Source organism: Vombatus ursinus, unplaced genomic scaffold (assembly GCF_900497805.2).
Source record: "Vombatus ursinus unplaced genomic scaffold, bare-nosed wombat genome assembly UNPS02014778.1, whole genome shotgun sequence".
In the NCBI taxonomy this organism is placed as follows: Eukaryota; Metazoa; Chordata; class Mammalia; order Diprotodontia; family Vombatidae; genus Vombatus; species Vombatus ursinus.
The window spans coordinates 47,202,585-47,222,743 of record NW_020954556.1 but is presented as its reverse complement, the minus strand read 5'-3'; the positions used below and the strand labels follow the sequence as shown (position 1 = coordinate 47,222,743).

Here is a 20,159-nt window from a genome sequence, read left to right as displayed (position 1 = left end):
CATATTTTGGAAATGAGGCCTTTTCAGAGACGCTGGCTGTAAAAATTGTTTCCAAGTTTTCTACTTACCTTCTAATCTTGGTTGCATTGGTTTTGTTTGTGCAAAACCTTTTTAATTTAATGTAATAAAAATTATCCATTTGGCATTTCATAATGTTCTCTATCTCTTGTTTGGTCATAAATTCTTCCCTTCTCCATAGATCTGACAGGTAAACTATTCCTTGCTCTCCTAATTTGTTTATATTATCACCCTTTATGTTTAAATTGTGTCCCTATTTTGACTTTATCTTGGTATGTGGTTTAAGTTTCTACCATACTGTTTTCCAGTTTTCCCAGCAGTTTTTGTTAAATAGTGAGAAGCTGGTGTCTTTGGGTTTATCAAAAAGTAAATTACTGTAGTCATTGACAACTGTTTCTTGTGTACCTAACCTATTCCACTGATCCACCAATCTGTTTCTTAGCCAGTACCAAGTAGTTTTGATGATTGCTGCTTTACAGTACAATTTTAGATCTGGTATGGCTAGGCCACCTTCCATTGCATTTCTTTTCATTAATTGAAATGATCTTTTTACATAGAGATTTTTAAATTAATTGAAACAACTTCCATAAAGAAATAGGATATAAAATAAACCTATACAAATTATGAGTCTTTATATTTAGGAGTCTGTCTACCATGATACCATAAGAACTATGTGAATACTACTATAGAATACTCTTTATGTAAATATAAACCCAGATAATTGTAGAAATGTTTTAAAATATGCTATATTTATTATTATTTTAACATTCACTTTTTAAAGTTTTCAGTTCCTAATTCTCTTTTTCTTCAGTCTCTCCCTTACTCATTGAGAACACAAGCAGTATGAGAGCAGTTAGACATAAAGCCATGCAAAACATTGTCATATTAACTATGTTGCTAAAAAAAAAAAAGGCAAGAAAAATAAAGTTTAAAAAGTATGCTTCAGTCTGCACTCAGAGTTTATCAGTTCTCTCTCTGGAGGTGGATAGCATTTTTCATTGTAAATCTTTTGGACTTGCCTTGGATCATTGTATTGATTAGAGTAGCTAATTATTTCACAGTTAATCATTGTACAATATTGCTGTTATGTGTACAGTGTTTTGGTTCTGCTCACTTCACTTTACATCAGTTCACATAAGTCTTCCCATGTTTTTGTAAAACCATCCCCTTCATCATTTCTTATAACATTTTGATATTAGTTGCTATTATTATAGTAAGTATATTATTCTTATTAATATATAATTAATTAAAATATCTATAATAGCTATATTAACATTATTAAAATATTAATTGCTCATAGAGTAGGGAAAGCTAATATAGTAAAAATGACAATACAGTTTATTTATTCATTTTCTATACTTATCAAATGACCGAAGAATTACGTGAGAGGGCTAGAAAAACAATAGTAGAATTCATCTGAAGGAATTAAAGGTTGGGATTCTCAAGGGAAATAATGTGGAAAAGTGGGAATGAAGGAAACCTAGCAGTTTTAGTTCCCAAGTTATACAAGACAGTAATCATCAAAACTATTTGGTACTAGTTAAAAAATTTAAATTTCACTCAGTGTGAAAGATTAAGTGTGCAAAATACAGAAACAAATGAACATAGTGTTCAATAAATCCAAAGCCCCTAAGTACTATGATAAGTATTGATTATTGGACAAAAGCTGTTGGGAAAACTAGAAAGCATTGTTCAGATACTAGGTTTAGACCAAGTTCTCATTCCTTATAGCCAAGATAAGTTTCAAATTGATACATGATCTAGATATAACAGGTCATATTATTTTAAAAAATTAGTGGAACAAGGAAGAAAGTACCTTTTGAAACTTTAGATAGGTAAAGAGTTTGTGACTAGATATGGGATGAAGAAGATGACAGAAGATAAAATGAACAGCTTTGATTACATCTAGTTGAAAACATTTTGAACATACAAAATCAATGCAGTTGAAATGAGAAAAGAAACCATTAACTGGGAAAAATCTTTGTAGCAAGTTTCTCTGAAAAAAGTCTGATATCTAAGAGATAGAAGGAACTGATTCAAATATATAAGAACAAGAGCTATTCCTTAGTTGATAGACAAAGCATATGAAAACAGAGTTCTTAAAGGACAAAATCCAAGATATCAACAGCCATGCAAAAACAACTCTAAATCATCAATAGAGAAATGCAAACTAAAACAACTGAGTTTTTACCTTATACCTTATACCTATCAGATTGGCAAAGATGGAAAGAAAAAAAAGAAAAGGTTTTTACAGGGATTGTCAGAAGATTGGCATACTAATGCTCCATTGGTGTCATTGTGGATTAGCCTCACCTTTCCAGAAAGCAATTTGGAACTAAACCCCAGAAGTTACTAAATCATTCATTCTCTTTGACCTAGTAATAATACTACCGTGTCTGATACTTAAAGAGATCAGAGAAAGAGGAAATGACGCATATGTACAAAAACATTGATAGGAGTTTTTTTTTATTTTTTTGTTTTTTTTTTTTTTTTAGCAAAGAACTGGAAAATAAGAGGGTACCTATAAATTAGAGAATCGCTAAACAAATTATGGCACATGAATGTGATGGAATATTATTAAAATTAGAGGGAAAATCCATAGAGAAACCTGGAAATACTTTCATGAACTGATGCAGTGAAATGAGTAGAGCTAGGTGAACAATTTATACAGTAATAGCCTTGTAGAGAAAAATAGCTTTAAAAGATTAAGAATCCTGGTCACTCCCACAGTTAACTACAACAGCAGAGAACAGATGGTGAAAATTGCTACCCAGCTTCAAAGTATGGAAAGAGACATTTTTGCACATGGCAAACGTGTTTATTTGTTTTGTTTGACTATACTTATTTGTTACAAGTATTGTGTTTCTGGCTGGTACTTGTGGTGAACTTTCTGTGCTCCAGTGGCATACCCAGTTCTGTACAGAGAGCTTCAACATCTAAATGTTGGCTATCAGGTGGAAGTTTATTTTTTTACCTAATCAACTTGCAAGACCTTTGGATTTAGACCATTGAAGGACTGTAAAGTTCTAGTTAGAACCTCTTATTTTACAGATGAGTAAACTGAGGCCCAAAGAGTATCACCTAATAGAGTCTCTGACTGACCAACGCCACACAGATAGTAAGTAGCTGATACTGTGTTTGTGGGCCAACTCTGGCCCTATATACTAACCAGAGAGCTAGGCTTTGTTTTTTCTTCTATTTCTTTCCTGCTACCTGATGTGCTGTCAGGTTTTGCTCCACGTATTTGCTCGGTCCTAGCTCACTAAAGTAAATTGATTAGGCCAGGCTGATGTCCTCTTTTCACTTTACAGTGTTTACTTGCCCCCAGTCTGCAATTCTAGTTGTGCAGAATATGGGGATTGCAGGAGGTATTATTCACCCTACCACCATGAGTCCTGCCTCTGAAGGGGCACCTCTTGCTCCTTACTGCGGGGACAAAACTGTTCCCTATCTGAGCTTCTGAATTAAAGGAACAAGGAGGTACTGGCATTTATTAAGGCACAGAGGTGACATCTCTGGACATGGGAGGATCCATCTCAGAAAGTTGGCAGCTGTGTGTGACTCTGGGCGATCACTTAACCTCTCAGAGCCTAGTCTTTAGATGGGGATAATAGTGGCCATAACACTTAACTAAAAAGCTGGCTGTGAAGCTCAGATGAGGTCCTATATGCAAAATCCTTGTTGTTCCGGTTGTTGTTGTTGTTACCTGGGCTGGCAAGCAGCAAAGGGAGGAGCTTAAGGTAAACTTTTTGGTAACTGTCCCTGTACTTTGCTCATTTGGATGCATGGAACACACACCTAACACTCTCTGGAAAACTCTGCATGCCCTGCCATCCTCTCCACCCCAACACAGTGACCTCAAAGAGAAGTAGTACGTTCCTTGTGCCTCATTACCACTTCCAGACAGTCCCTCTGCCTCTTGGCAGCCTTTTTTCTTTTCTTTTCCATCTGTATGTATCCCCTAATTCAGGTCTTCTTGCTGGAATCTTCTGTCTCCTAACCTGGAGTTCAGTGACTAGTTCACAGTCTACTTCTACATCTCAGCCTCTACCCTCATACTTTGATTTGTATGTTTTGTTTGTTTTGGGTTTGTTTGGTTTTTTTAATTGTGAATATAACAAATAAAAAATTTCATGACATAAGGAACAAGAAAGAGGCCCATATAAGAAACTGTGAACTAATACTATATGCAGTGTTTTAGTTTTTGAAAAATGTGTATTTGTGTGTGTGTGTGTGTGTAAACTAAACCAAGTGGTAACAAATTGCTGTATTTTTTACCCCCTCCTGCACCTCCCAGATCTCCCCTCTGTGCAATTTTTAATGTGTTTTATTGATACTTTTTCCTATGTCCATCACTAACTATCACCCTCTTCTCCCTCAAGTAGGAGCCCTTGCTTGTAACAAATACATACAGTCAAAACAAATCAAGATATTGGCCATATTTGAGAATGCATGTCTGATGCTATACCTCTACCCAGTCCACCTTTCTGCCATGAAGTAGAAGACATACTTAATCACTTCTTTTGAAGTCATGAGACAGGAAGGTGGCACAGTGGATAGAGAGCTGAATGTGGGTTTGGGAAGAACTATGTTCGAATTTTACCTTAAATACCATCTAATTGTATGACCCTCGGCAAGTCAATGAACTTCTGCCTCAGTTTCTTTATTTGTAAAATGAGGGAATTATACTTGATGGACTCTAAGGTCCTTCCTGGCCAGTTATGAATCAGTGATCCTATTGATGGATTACTGTTTAAATCGAAGTTCTGGAATCTTTCGTAATTGTTTCTACTCACATTTTTCTGAGTAGTGCCTATAGTATTCTGGTTCTTCTTGCTTTACTATGCATGGGTTCATATAAGTCTTTCATATTTCTCTGAATATTATATTCCTTATTTATTATGGTACAATAAAATTCTTTTGCATTCATATGCCATACCTTTTTCAGCCATTCCTAAATGAATGGGCATGTATCTTATTTCCGGTCGAACAGAAAAGCACTGCTATAAATATGCTGAAACCCATTGGTGAGTTAGGAGGGTGTCTACCCCAAGCACATGAAGATTCCCCCTGTTGGAATGGGCAGATGGGAATAATTTATTCCAACAGCCACAAAAGTGACTGAAGCAGGTGACTGTAGCACACTTAGAGCTTGATCAAACATTGAAGACACCAGTCATCCACTGCACCCTGGGCCATCACCAGTCATCCTGGCTCTTGTCTTGCCGCTGGACTTCAGTGACTCTGAAAGAGAGAGTGAGGCTGATGACTTTGTGGAACTCTGCCTCACTTACAGTCCAATTTCTGTATACGTCAAGACATCACCTCTTGATGTCATTGGTCTTCTTCAGAACAAAGGATTAACAACATGTATCTGCCAAAATTATCTTCCTAAGGCACAATCTGATCATATCACTCTCCTACTCAAAGATCTTTAGTGACTTCCTTTTGCCTTTAGGCTGGTAATAACAGCTAGGTGTCACTATGGATAGAGCCTTGGACCTGAAATCTGGAAGGCCTGAGTTCAAATGTAGCCTCAAACACTAGCTGTGATGTCCTGGGCAAGTCACTTAACCTCAGCTTTTCTCAGTTTCCTCGTCTGTGAAATGGGCATAATAATAGCACCTACCACCCAGGGTTGTTGTGAATATCAAATGAAAAAATAATTGTGAAGCACTTCATTTTACAGTACCTGGTACATAATAAAGCACTTTGTAAATGTTTGCTATTGGTGTTATGATTATGATGATGGTGATGATGATGATGATGAAGATGAAGAAGGCCCTGCACAATCTGACTCCAACCCTTTCCAAACTTACTTTATATTCTTCATCTTTTTCACCCATTATGTTCCAGTGAAATTGCTGTAACTATTCACCATTCCCAACGTATTTTCTCCTAACTTTATGCGTTCATAGAAGCCACCCTTCATGCCTGAAATATACTAATACTGCTCCCCCCTCTGACCCTCTCCCTCCCATCTCTGGGAATCCTCTTCTTTCAATACTTAGTCCAGATATCGCTTTCCACAATCTCCTCCAATCCCCTATCCCCCAGCTGTTCATGCTTTCTTTTATCTCAAATTATCTTGTATTTTGTTTTTACTTATTCACCTCTGATGTTCTGTTCACCTCTTCCTGGCTTCCTCTCCGCCCCCTTTAGAATGTAAGCTGCTGGAACTCAAGAGAGGTTCTATTTTTGTTTTGTATGCCCAGTGCCTAGCACAGTCACTTGCACAGAGTAAACAAACATTAAATGCCTAATTGAAGTCAGGTGTTAAGAAATAAGAACATGGAGTACTTTCCTCACAATAACACAGTCATATTCTTCCCATTTTGCAGATATTGAGTTTTGTATAAGTTATGTTGAATTATCTATTCGTGGTCACAGGGTTGACAAGTGTCGGAGTCAACTTCCTGTCTCCAGTTCATTGTTTGTACTGTGCCACAGTAGCCGTTATCAGTTTTCGTTGTATTGCTGTGAATTTTTAGATGATGTATTTTCTCATGTTGTAGAACAGGATGAGAGAGAACAGGACGTATACAAGGAAGAAAATATCTTGGAAAAGAGTCAAGAATAGTATTTTCTCTGAATGACCCTACCTTTTAGTCCTTTTCCCCTTACTTTAAAAAAGCAGCTTTAGGGGCAGCTAGGTAGCGCAGTAGATAGAGCACTGGCCCTAAAGTCAGGAGGACCTGAGTTCAAATACAGCCTCAGACACATAACACTCACTAGCTGTGTGACCCTGAGCAAGTCACTTAACCCCATTGCCTAACCCCCCCCAAAAAAAGTCTTTAAAAAAAAAAGCAGCTTTATTGCCAGAGTAGTCTTATCTGAACTGCATGAATGTTCTTTGCCCTTGACCAAAGCAGATAAAGATGCTATGAGCTACTTGTCATTACTGAGGTGGTAGGAAGAAAGTATTAGCATTTGCTTTCTATTCCTACCTAGTTAAGGCTATCTAATCCTCCCTCCTTAATCTTACCTTTATTCCTTCCTCAAGTCCAGTATTTTCCTTGGGGCAAAAAGGGAAGAGAACTATTTGTATATATGATAATCTTAGAAATTAGATATGTTTTAATCTTAGAAATTCTTATTTTTGACTAAAGTCACATACCCTAATGTCTGTATGGTAATCAGTGGTCGAGTAAATTGGAAGCTAACTAGTATTTCTTTCCTTTTTTTTTCTAGTAACATTCCCATAATGAAGCCTGTTTGATGGGAGATGTATGTAGATGCCAGTGGTTTTAGGTGAGTGAATGACAGACATAGGAATATTGTTTGCACAATGATTAAAAACGTTTACGTTTTAGACTTTCTTTTCGTTCAGGTTTCACACTTGAGTCTCATGAACCTTTGGTGGAGGAAGAGGCCTGGGTGGTTGCTGTAACTCCTGACTGCTACTCCAGTGCCTTCATCTCCAGACTGAAAGTCATTTGAAACTTAAACAAATCTCTTTACTGCCTGGCATGTACTACAATGCATTGTTAGCCAAGCCAGGCACCTGCAGCCCTCCAGCTGAGAAGTGGGAAGGTGTAGAGGGAGAAGCAGCTAGGCCCACATGGGAGTCTAATGGTCTTTCCCTTCTGGCTTTTGGGAAGCAGTTGACTTCTTGATGGAAAGCTCCTGAAGAGCTTCCTCTGGCAACAGAAGTCAAGGGGTTGGGGGGAGCATAGGTAAAGAAAATATGGGAAGATGATGGGAGAGAACTTTAAAAAAAACTGCATGTGTGGGCATGATATGGGCAAGGGGAGCAGGGAGTGAATGTTGTGGTGATAATGAAAATGAAAAACAAATAAGGCTCATTCACTTGTAAAAATGTCACAAGTTTTAAATATTAATTATTTCTGTACTTTGAAAATGCTGATTTAGTGATAAGAGTATCAGAAATTTCCCTCCCAATCTTTGATTAAAATGTTTGAATTTAGGGTTGAAAATAAAATGTAAAAAGGAGTAGTACTTTTTAATGTTTATTCAAGACAGAAAAATAAAGATGATTAAGACTTTTACGAGACACAATAGTTCTGTGAGTAGAAAGTTATAGTACTTTTGGGAAAGAGTTGAAAATGAGGGAATAGGGGTGGGAAAACCTAAATGATGCTGGTTAGGTATTTGTACATTATGCTAAATTAACAAAAAGAAATTCTTGTGTGAACATATTTGTGTGGTATTAATCTTTAAAACAGTGTAATGATAGTAAGCATCTTTCTAGTAATGTTTGAGGAAATTCAAATTACTGTATAATCACAGAATGTCATAGTTGGGTGGGACTGCATTTGCCATTTAGTCCAGTTCATACCTGAAAACTTCTCACTACAACCTACCTCCTAAGTGGTCAGCTCTCCAGTGGGGGCATCTACTAGGTCTTGAAGACACCCAGTCTGTTTTCCGATAGCTCTAATTGTTAGGAAGTTTTTCTTACACCAAACCTAAATTTACTACTTTGTAACTTCCTTCTATTGCTCCTGCAGACTGGAATCAAGCAAAACAAGCCTAGGCCTTCTGCCACAGGACAGCCCTTTTTACGTGCTTGAGGATTTCCCCAAGTCTTTTTTCAAGCTAAATTGATCTTCATACAGTATTGGCTGTATGGACTAATATTGTTTGGCCTCTTCAATGCTCTTCAGCTTGTCAGTGCCCTGCCCATTTGGTGCCCAGAACTGGACATGGTATCTCATCAAGGGAGAGCGCACCCAGTGGGAACATCTTCTCACCAGCCCTGGACGCTGCCTGTCAGTGTGCCCTAGGATCACATTAGCTTTTTTGGTCGTGGGAATCAGGAAAAGCATCATGGAGGAGGTGATGCTTGAGCTAAGCCTTGAAAGAAGTTAAGGATTCTCAGGGGCAGAGGTGAGAAACGAGTGCGTTTCAGGCATGGGCACAGTAGTGTAGTGTGTGAGGAACAGAGAAAAGGCCAATTTGGCCAAGATGGTTGCAGTGAGGAAAGGGAAGCTGGAAAGATGGTTTGGGGCTTGGGGGAGTTCATATTTTAACCTTCCACTTCTAAATAGTTATAGAGTTTGTTAATAGCATACAAAACATTAGTGAAACATTTATACATCAAAAAGGATACAAAGGTATATGTGTTTCTTCCTCACTTTGTCCTCCAGTCTTGTTATTTTTGTAAATGAAACCACAAACATCACTGCAACCCAGAACTATCCAGACATCTAGAATGATGATGAATGACCTAAGGCACTGGAAGACTGGGATTTTACTCTGATGCAGACAAAAGGAACTGGAGTCTTTTATAAATCCGTTATTCTAGGGTTGATGTCAGCAGACCTCAGGTACTTTTGAATCCGCCAATCATAAGTAGGTCTGATAAGGTTTAAACACAAGGATTGGTAGAATTCCTTTGATGTCAGGGGCTCTCATGGAAATTCTAGCCTTTTCTGTCAGCCTGTCTTTTCCCTCTAGGGAAAGAGACACTTAATGTAACTTGCCAAGTGTCAAGAAGAAAGCATAAATACTAAATTTGCTTCTAACAATTCTATTAAATATTGTAGAGAGATACTATAAAAGTAATAAAATGCTTTAGCATATTATCTTTAAATTTCATGTAATCTTTTCCATCGATATTTCTCACGGTCGTGTGCTGTGAGAATTATCTGTATTGTGAAGTTTGTTGTGAAATACCATAGAATCTGAAGTTGAGAGGTCAGCCTGTCCGATCATCTCCTTTTATAGAGGAGGAAGCTGAGATCCAGGCAGGCTGAGTAACTTGCCCAAGTTCATCCAGATAGCTTCAGTTTCTATAAAAATTTATGTAGTCCAACAGACAAATATGTAGGAGAATCAGTCAATAAGCAATTGTCAGTCATCTGCTTGGGCAGTTAAGTGGCACGGTGGACAGATGCTGGGGCGGGAGTCAAGGAGACTCCTCATCCTAAGTTCAAATCTTGCCTCAGACCCTTACTAGCAGTGTGACCCTGGGCCAAGTCACTTAACCCTGTTTACCTCAGTTTTCTCATCTGTAAAATGAGCTGGAGAAGGAAATGGCACACCACTCCAGCGTCTTTGCCCAGAAAACTCCAGACAGGGTCATGAAGAGTTGGACACAACTGAAATGACTGACCAACAGCAAGTATCTAATTTGTACCAGGCAATGGCGATGCAAAGACAAGCAGTCCTTCTCCTCAAGGACTTTACATTCTGTCAGGAGAGACTACATAAGCATTTAGGGAAAGGAATAAGCATTTTCTGTAGTACCTTCTATGTGCCAGGTACTGGCCTAAACAATTTTTATAAATATTATCTCATTTGAGCCTCACAACAACCTTGTGAGGGGCAGGTGCTAGTGTTACCCCCATTCTACAGTTCAGGAAACTGAGGCAAATAGAGGTTAAGTGACTTTCCCAGGGTCACACAGCTATAAATATCTGAGGCCAGATTTGAACTCAGGTCTCCCTGACTCCAGGCCCAGCACTTTTTCTATTCCATTTCCATGTACTGACTTAGGTACACAAATGTAACTCTATAGAAAACCATATGAAAAGCAGATATAAGGGTAATTAATGGTGAGGGAGAGGGGAAGTGGTGCTCCAATTGAGTCTTGAAGGATACGAGGGATTTCAAAAAGCAGAAGGAAGGAGGGAGAGCACTTCAGGAATGGGAACAACCAGAGCACAGACATGGAAATGAGAGACAAATGACATTTGTGAACCACCAGAATGCCGGTAAATGTGTGTTAGGATTGCAGAGGTGGGGAGCCAGGTTGGGAAGAGCTTTCAATGCTGAACAGGGGAGTGTGTTTATAGCGAGCCACTGAAGTTTATTGAGTAATGGGATGACGTCGTCTCACCTGCACTTTAGAAAAATCACTTTAAGGGCAGCTAGGTGACTCAGTGGATGGAGCTCCAACCTTGGCATTAGGAGGACCTGAGTTCAAATCCAGCCTCAGACACTTGGTACTTACTAGCTGTGTGACCCTGGGCAAGTCACTTAACCCTAATTGCCTCACCAGGAAAAAAAAAAGAAAGAAAAGAAAAATCACTTTGGTGGCTTTGTAGAGATCAATTTGTAGTGGCAGGAATAGGTATGAGGAAGCTTGACTGCAGGAAGACAAACTAGGTAGTTTTGTAGAAGTTGATGAGGACTTGACCTGAGGTGATGGCTCTGGGACTGGATAGAAGGAGGCATTTGGAGATCTGATAGAGATAAAGATGAAAAGATTTGGCGTCCATTAATTTGTGGAGCAGGTGACAATGAAGAGAAGAGAATGACCCCAAGGTTCCTGAACTTGGGTGACTAGAAGAAAAATGGTGCCATTCACTGAAAAGACAGAAGCTTGGAACTGAGGCTTGGGAGGGGTGATGAGGACAATGAATTCTAATTAGGACCTGTTGAGTTTAAAATAGCTACTGGATATCCAATTCAAAATGTTTCCATTTTGTCCAGTGGGCATTTGGTGAGTGAAACTGGAACTCCAGAGAGAGGCATAAAAACTGACTCTGTAGATCTGAGAATCATCTGATTAGAGATGACAATTGAACCCATGAGAACTGATAAGGAGAAATGAAAGAGCTTAGAAAGAGAAGCAGCCCAAGACAGAGCTTATAATTCAGTCAATAAGCATTTCTTAACTGCTTACTGTGTGGTAGGTGCTAGGAGTAGGAAGACAAAAATAAAACAGCCCCTGCTCTCAAGAAGGCTACATTCTGTTGGGAAAGATAGCATGTACACGTGTAAGTATATACAAACTTACTTTTTTTAATAAGGAGTCTTATAATTTGGGATAATCAGGAAAGGTTTTGTGTAGAAGGCAGTGCTCAAGCTGAAGGAAGATTGTGTCGAGTGTAGGATCTGTGAAGTACGTTCCAGGTGTGACCCAGAGAGAGGAAAAAGAACTGTCTTGTGTGAGAAACAAGAGCAAGAAGGCCGAGCCAAGCTGTGTGGAGAGAGCAGGAGGCTAGCTTGTGGGGAGCTTGAATTTCTAAATGGAGGAGCTAAGGTGGTAATAGCAGTAGAGAAGCACTGAAGTTGTTGAGTAAGAGAGTGACCCCAGTGCCTCAAAGAAATGTACCTGGCAGCTTTAGGGAGGGCGGATTGAAGAAAGGAAGGACTTGAGGCAGGAAATCAATTAGGCCATTACAGTAGTCCAGACGGGAGGTGATGAGGGCCTGAACTAAGGTGATAGTTGTGTGTGTAGTAGGAAGGGAAGGGAAGAAGAAAAGGAATAAGCATTTGTATAGCACCTACTATGTGCTAGGCACTGTACTAAGTGCTTTTTATAAACGTTGTCTCATTTTATCCTCACAACAACCCTGCAAAGTAAGTGTCCAATCTATAGTTGAGGAAACTGAGGCAAACAGAGGTTAAGTGACTTGCCCAGGGTCACACAGCTAGAAAATGTCTGAGGCTGGATTTTGAACTCGGTCTTCCTGACTCTCAGGGCAGCTAGATGGCGCAGTGGATAGAGCTGGCTCTGTTTGCCTCAGTTTCTTCATCTGTAAAATGAACTGGGGAAGGAAATGGCAAACCACTGTAATATCTCTGCCAAGAAAACCCCCAGTGGGGTCATGAAGAGTCAGACACGACTAAAACAATTGAACAGCAACAACTTCCTGACTGTAGATTAGTGCTCTAAACTCAAATAGAAATGGGGGCCATTAATCTGTACATATGGATCCCTGTGGGCCATATATTGACCAAGTTTTAAAGTGTAATGTTATCTATGTTTTACTATATTTTTATTTATTTTGTCAAATACTTCCCCATTATATTTTAATTGGGTTCAGATTGCACTTAGGAGTGCTTTGCAAGCACATTATACATTACTTCCCTTCATGTATTTTTATGTTCCAACCCAACTCTCTGGTTCCTGTATGTGCTGATCCATCTTCCTCCATTGCTGCCTTACATTGGCCGCCTGCCATGCTTGAAATTCTTTCCAATAGTAGGCCTTGTCCACTACGCCAAGCTGCCTTTATGCTATTTTATATATAGTTGGTGTTTAATAAGTTCTTGAATTGAGTTAAATTGAATCGAAGAGATATATTACAGAAAAAGAAGGTGGGTCAATCACAAAATAAGAAAATACCAGATATATAGCCCCATATCCTCTTGGTATCCATGTAACATCAAGAAACCTAGAGGTAGACCCCGTACACTGATGGTCCCTTTCTGGAGGATTCATTAGAGGACATGGTCAAGAGTCTCACCAGATGAGAAGTTGTGGATGGGTTACAATCTATACCATTTGATGGAGAACCTATAGGAATGAGATCATAGATCAGTCAGTCAACCCACACTTAAGTGTGGTAGACACTATCCTAGGCACTGTGAATAGGGAGAAAAAAATAGACCCATTGAACTTAGAGCCATTCCTAGTGAAACTTTCACCATCATCTGCACACCCTCCCTCATGGTTTACATTTGGGATGCCCTGCACAGTGCAGTTCTTTACCTTATATAGGTACAACTTTTACTTGGTCCTTTTCCTCCAAATTGCCACCAACTGCCAAATGTAGAACTTGCCACTCATAATGAAACTTTCTATTATAAAAGTGAAATTATGTTTAAAAAAAAAAGGATGTAGTGTACATCAAGCCTTTTTTGTGGAGTTCACACAAGGGAAAGGTCAGGATCTAAAACACAAGACGTGGGACATAGAGTAATGAGGACAGGGACAGACAGTGAGAGAAGAGAAATGTAGGGCAAAGGATACCACCTTATTTCAGCAACTGGAAGGGGTGAATACAGCTAGCTAAAAGTCATTCTATGGAAGGGGTGGACACAACCACATCTTAATTACTGGAGCCACATGGTGCACGGCCACAAGAGTAGGAAAGAGACTTTTCGGAGAAGCTTCCTGGGGACTAAGCTCCAGGTCTTTCTCCTGTTTGATGTGGGGTTATATCTTGGTTCCTGTCGCCTTCCTGATAGGGTGTCTCAGTAAGGCAGTGAAAGTGATATGTTTCTTAGCGGGGGAGGTAGGTTTGTGTTTGTTTGGTTTTTTTCCTCAGAACTATCTAGTTGATTTCCTATTCATGATGCAGGGAGGGTGCTAGTTAATCGAATAGGAAAAGCATGGGACATGGAAGTTTCCAGAAAAGGGAAGAAGTGTTGTGGGGTATCTTACCATAAGTGAGCTTTTAGGGATCCTAGGCCCCCAAAACAGATTTTTGGGGGACCATCACAGTGGTTGTTTTATCTTGAATGTATTAGAATGTGCTTCTAGTCATGTAGCTAAAACACTTTAGCTCTTTTCCTGCTTTGACATGAACCGGATATCCAATTACAAGGTTCCTCTGTTAATAAATATTACCATATGAACCATGTATTTGTTAAGAGGTGTGTTACTTTGTTTTTTGTGTGCGCTGTCTTCCGAGAGTTAGAAAATTTCAAAAACTTGCAGGGAGGTCCAACAGAAAGGCTATTGACTGTGGAGTCAGGGGACCTGGGTTCAAATTTTGCCTCAGATATTTACTATCTGTGTGACCTTGAACCAAGTCAGGAGCACTTTAGGCTTTGGTTTCCTCATCTATTAAAAGGAATCTCTGAGGTCCCTTGTAGCTGCACATCTATGAGCCCATGATCCTGCAAGTCTCAGTATTCTCTCCAGAAGAAAGAAGATGTAGCTAGGGATTGGGTGAAAAGATATCCTTTGAACAAAATTTTGAATATTCATTCTAAAATTCTAAAAATAAATGAGGGAAAAGGAGTTGGTTTGGCTGTAAGTGTGATAAGGTTAAACTGATCCAATTTACCATTCTCAAACAGAATTTTTTTCCCTTATTACCCAAGAGGAAAGGCTGATTTGAACTTTTCTTTAAAAAATGCTAACATTCTACTTCTCAGGCATTTCCTTTGCAGGAGGGGAGGGATTGCCTGATTTTCATAAAGCACCTTAACTAACTCGTCTTATCTTTTTCCTCATTTGAATTTAGATATCATAATCAATGGATAAAGTGGGGAAGATGTGGAACAACTTCAAGTACAGGTGTCAGAATCTTTTTAATCATGAAGGAGGAAACAACAGTGAAAATATAGATGTGAACTCCAATAGATGTTTATCTGTCAAAGAAAGGAACATGAGCATAGGGGATTTGGCTCCTCAGCAACAAAGCAGTCCCTTAAGAGAGAATGTTGCCTTACAACTTGAATTAAGCCCTTCAAAGAGTTCTTCAAGAAGAAACCAAAATTGTGCCACTGAAATCCCTCAGATTGTAGAAATAAGCATTGAGAAGGAAAATGACTCGTGCGTCCCCACCGCAGGAACGAGGCTTGCGCGGAGAGACTCCTACTCTCGACATGCTCCATGGGGTGGGAAGAAGAAACATTCCTGTTCTACAAAGACACAAAGTTCATTAGATACTGAGAAAAGGTTTGGTAGGACCCGAAGCAGTCTGCAGAGAAGAGAGAGACGATATGGCGTGAGCTCTGTCCATGACATGGAAAGTGTCTCTAGCAGGACGGTGGGAAGTCGATCTCTGAGGCAGAGGCTGCAGGACACTGTCGGGTTATGCTTTCCCATGAGAACTTATAATAAACAAGCTAAACCCCTCTTTTCTAATAAAAGAAAAATACACCTTTCTGAATTAATGCTTGAAAAATGTCCTTTCCCCGCTGGATCAGATCTAGCCCAGAAGTGGCATTTGATTAAGCAGCACACGGCTCCTGTGAGCCCACACTCAACCTTCTTTGATACCTTTGATCCATCTTTGGTTTCTACTGAAGATGAGGAAGATCGGCTTCGGGAGAGAAGACGGCTCAGTATTGAAGAAGGTGTGGATCCCCCTCCCAATGCACAAATACACACATTTGAGGCCACTGCACAGGTTAATCCCTTGTATAAGCTGGGACCAAAGTTAGCCCCGGGAATGACTGACATGACTGGAGAAAATGCTGCCGCCCCGCAGGGGAGCTGTGACTCCGAAGAGGACGCCACCACCCTCTGCCTGCAGGCCCGGCGGCAGAAGCAGCGCCAGGGCTCTGGAGACAGCCACACCCACGCCCACACAGGCCGCCAGGGGGCGTGGAAGGTTCACACGCAGATCGACTACATTCACTGCCTCGTGCCCGATCTGCTTCAGATCACGGGGAACCCCTGCTACTGGGGTGTGATGGACCGCTACGAGGCGGAGGCCCTCCTCGAAGGGAAGCCTGAAGGCACTTTCTTGCTCAGGGACTCTGCACAAGAGGACTACCTCTTCTCTGTGAGCTTCCGTCGCTATAACCGGTCCCTGCACGCGCGCATCGAGCAGTGGAACCACAATTTCAGCTTCGATGCCCATGATCCCTGCGTGTTCCACTCCTCCACTGTCACAGGGCTTCTAGAACATTATAAAGATCCGAGTTCTTGCATGTTTTTTGAACCGTTGCTTACTGTATCACTAAATAGGACTTTTCCTTTCAGCCTGCAGTATATCTGCCGTGCGGTCATCTGTAGGTGCACTACATACGATGGGATTGATGGTCTCCCTTTACCGTCAATGTTACAAGACTTTTTAAAGGAGTATCACTATAAACAAAAAGTCAGGGTGCGCTGGTTAGAGCGAGAACCAATAAAGGCAAAGTAAACTCCATTCAGTGCCCCACATAGGCTTTTATTAGATTTGCTTTTGTGTGCATCAAACAGTATACCAATAGCAAGCACATGTACCAGTATTAGGTTTTTTGCAATATCGTACTTAATCTTAGTTTTCGTATCTGTCAGATGCTATCTGCTGTTACTTATACAAATAACTGTGGTGCCTATTGAAATAATTAGTAGAGGACAAAGCTGCACATGTTCAATAAGGCCTACCCATCCACAAACACACATTTGCTGATTTTTCTAAATGTTTGGTTTTTAATAGTTGTAGTAATAGGATGAAGCAATTTTGGGGCATTTGCTATGATATTCTATTTCCTACTGAAGAACAAATGATTAATATTGGGTGAGAATTTCAACAGTGTGACTAATATTTGAAATGAGTATTTTTTCTAAGAATTTTTTCTATAATCTTAACAAAAGTTGTAACGTTTGTAGTTCCTCTAAATCAAGGTTCAGAAGTCCAAGAAGTCAGATGGCTTACCTTGCCTGCTGCCTTTTAGAAAAGAAAAGCTCTGGCCACAAGGGCATTGTGCAGTCTACTTTTCAGTGTTGGTATTGTTTGTAATCTCCCTTTCTCCTTTACAAAGAATCCCAATCCCAGTTTTTCTAAAGAATAGTTCTTAAAACTTGAGATTCATGTGTAATCAATAGTAGAATTTTATTTGAAGACCTAAGTAGGAGAGAGAACATTTTTGATTAGTGCTTTAACTTGAACAGGCATTTGTAATAGCTGCTGACCACTTAGTGCTGCATGTGAATTTTTAAATGCTGATGTGCAATCTAAACTTTGATTCATGGAAACTGGATCATTTCTCATGCCCATAATCAGTTTTTGAACCATGGAAAAATGAGAAGCAAAGTGTGTAGAAGCAGCCCAGACACTAGTTAGTTAATAACTAGAATGGTTATTGAAGGTGAGCTGCATTTAATGGTTTGGAATGGCAGTATTTATCTCTTTTGGTGTAAAATATGAGTCACTGATTATGATTTATAGCGTTCCAATAGAGTTACTTTTTAATGGAAAATCTGAAAGCTAAATTACAGATGTAAAAGGTACTGTACAACCATCATATCTGTAAATAACTACATTAGCACCTTTTTGTCACTTAGAATAGTATGCGATACTACTTGAGTGAGCTATTTTGGAAGTAATATCGAGTTTTAGTGTTTGTTTCTTAGTATTGGACTGAATGAACAGTTCTGTCCTAGACATTTTGCACTAAGATAGTTGACTCTCCACACTTGTGTCTTTTGTTAATGTGCTCTGTACCAATGGTGAGTGCTCCTTAGTTTCTTTGCCTGCTGCTACAAAATGTTATTTTACACCCCTCTGGCAATTGCCAAGGCTACAAATACAAGAAAAGTTATATTTGTATGCAACACTAACCCTTTTATTGTGGATGTATGTTTCTGCTTGCTGTGCCTTGTTATGGCTGCTTCTCTGTGCTAATAAAGTATGTTTGGTGTTCTCCTTGTATATCTGCAAAAATTTATCTTGTAGCAAATTGAATTGTTTGGGGTTTTTATTGAGATTTACCTGGTAACTAGTATAGCTAATACAGAAATATTGTGCAGTTGATATTGGCTTATCCAAGGAAAGTAACTCTGACTTTAATGTCACACATCTTTTTCAACCAACCAGGGTCACGTATGATGTTGAATGATGTCTATAGTTACTGCAAATTATGGACTATGCAGTTGAGTTTTTACAAGATAAAGGATTAACAGAGAAAAGTTTGGTTAAACCTATTGTTAATTCCTCTGCTGATTACAGGTAAAAGGCTGAAACTATTAATGTTCTATCTTTTTTTGGAAAATGAATATCAATGTTTCCACATTGCTTCAGAAGCGGTGGTAAAATGAAGTTTTGTTATGAACTAATAATGATAAAGCAGCATCGTTTATTGGTTTGGGGACCATTTTAATTGATATTAAATATCCAAAATGTAAAACTTTTACCAAAGACTTGTCCATTTTAAAGCAAAATGGGGAATGAAGGGACTTTTGTAATACCTACTGCATCTAATAGTGGTCCCTAAGTGATATATACCAAAGTGTTTGAGAACTTCATCCAAACCTACTTTAAAGCATTATGTGCAATTAAGTTGTTACAGCATAATTCTATCGCCTAACTGTTGGGTCCGTTTTCTTGAGCTCGTTATGTACCTGGAAAATAAATTAAACCTCTTTTGTAAGTCCATAATAATAATTGAAAGGACTATATGCAAGTAAGGTCATATTATAAAGGGGTAACTTGAAACTCCAAGAAATCACTTAATGTATGTTTTTATATGCTTGTAGCAAACTGATGTTCCAGTTATGTTGTTTTGTAGTAGCTCTCAATGGTTTTATGTGTTAAAAAATTTCATATGTTAAATGGAAATTGTTTTTAAAAATGTAAATATTTGAGTTTATGTAAGCATGTATGTGTGCTAATGTCACCTCCGTTTAAGTTTTTGTGTATGAATATTAATATGCAACTTTTTGTTTAAAAAATTCTCCTAAATATTAGCTGCTTACAGTACATTAAAGAAAAGAAAGAAAGAAAAAGGCATCACCAGCATGAAGTTGCACCTATGTTTATATTCACTGTGTCTTTTCTCTGAATTCTATTGATGTTTTCTCAGTCAGATTTGGGGTTTTGTGATCTTTTTTTAAAGTAACTTTTGTTTTGAAAATACAACTCTACTAGAGTTTAGGCATATGTTTTCATTTATGAACGAATGAAGAAGATAAAACATTCATTAAGCACTCACTATGTGCCAGTCACTGTGCTAATAACTGGGGACATAAATGCAAGCAAGACAGTCCCCCCCCCCGTCCTCAATCAGCTTACATTCTAATGGGACAAGACATCACTTAAAGAGAGGAGGAAATGGGGAAGGGGCCAGGGGAGGAGAGAATAGCATGGTTTAGAAATGCCCTGAAAGTAACATGGAGTCCTGGCTTAGGGCAAGATCAGGCAAAAACTAGCCTCCCAGAGTCCAATAAAATGTAAACATTTCATTTCATAATGAAATAAGGAATATCAAATCTGAGGCAAATTGTGAGTCTTGAAATTATATTTGTGAAAATGTTTTATGGATGCAAATTAGTATTTCCTTAGCCAAGTAATAGATTTTAAAATCTCACATAAAAATCATTTGAGGCCTTAGCATAATAAATATTCTTAAGGAATTTACATATAAACATTCAGTGATTTTATAAAACCCTCATCTTAATTCTGGTTTATATTTGCAATAAAGTGCATATAGAGATAAATCATTTATATCTTTCTAGCCCAACATAATCTAGTTTTCTTTTAGAATGGGGTTGCTTATTTAGATGCAGTAAATATTTAAAATCATGACTATACTTAAATTTATTTATCAGCTATAAGTAAGCTGAAAAATAATATGCATCCTCCTATAAGCTCTTATGAGGAAGGTGACACAGATGAGACAAACTCGATTTATAAATGCGTGTAATTGTTGGAACATCATATGAAACACCTACCAAAAATGTTTGCCTTCGACATATATGCTTTGGTTACTACTCGGTTTTACTTTCCATACCTGTGTAACAATTGCAGTTAAAACTAAAGTAGAGACCCTTGGCACTA

General features: G+C 38.8%; 1 protein-coding gene across 5 annotated transcripts in view; it reads left to right on the top strand.

The window, feature by feature from the left end:
- Window positions 1-19,323, top strand: part of SOCS5 (suppressor of cytokine signaling 5) — an 82,124-nt gene extending 62,801 nt beyond the window's left edge. For 2 of the 5 annotated variants that reach the window (XM_027865245.1, XM_027865246.1), the window contains exons 2-3: window positions 7,210-7,269; window positions 14,910-19,323. In XM_027865245.1, the coding sequence (XP_027721046.1) occupies window positions 14,922-16,541 (1,620 nt within the window). In that variant the 5' untranslated portion in view covers window positions 7,210-7,269; window positions 14,910-14,921 and the 3' untranslated portion in view covers window positions 16,542-19,323. Of the gene's footprint in view, window positions 1-3,076; window positions 3,137-7,209; window positions 7,270-8,845; window positions 8,869-11,576; window positions 11,706-14,909 lie in introns of those variants that run through there. The other 3 variants (XM_027865247.1, XM_027865249.1, XM_027865248.1) reach the window with 3 other exon arrangements.
- The last annotated feature ends 836 nt before the right edge of the window (window positions 19,324-20,159 follow it).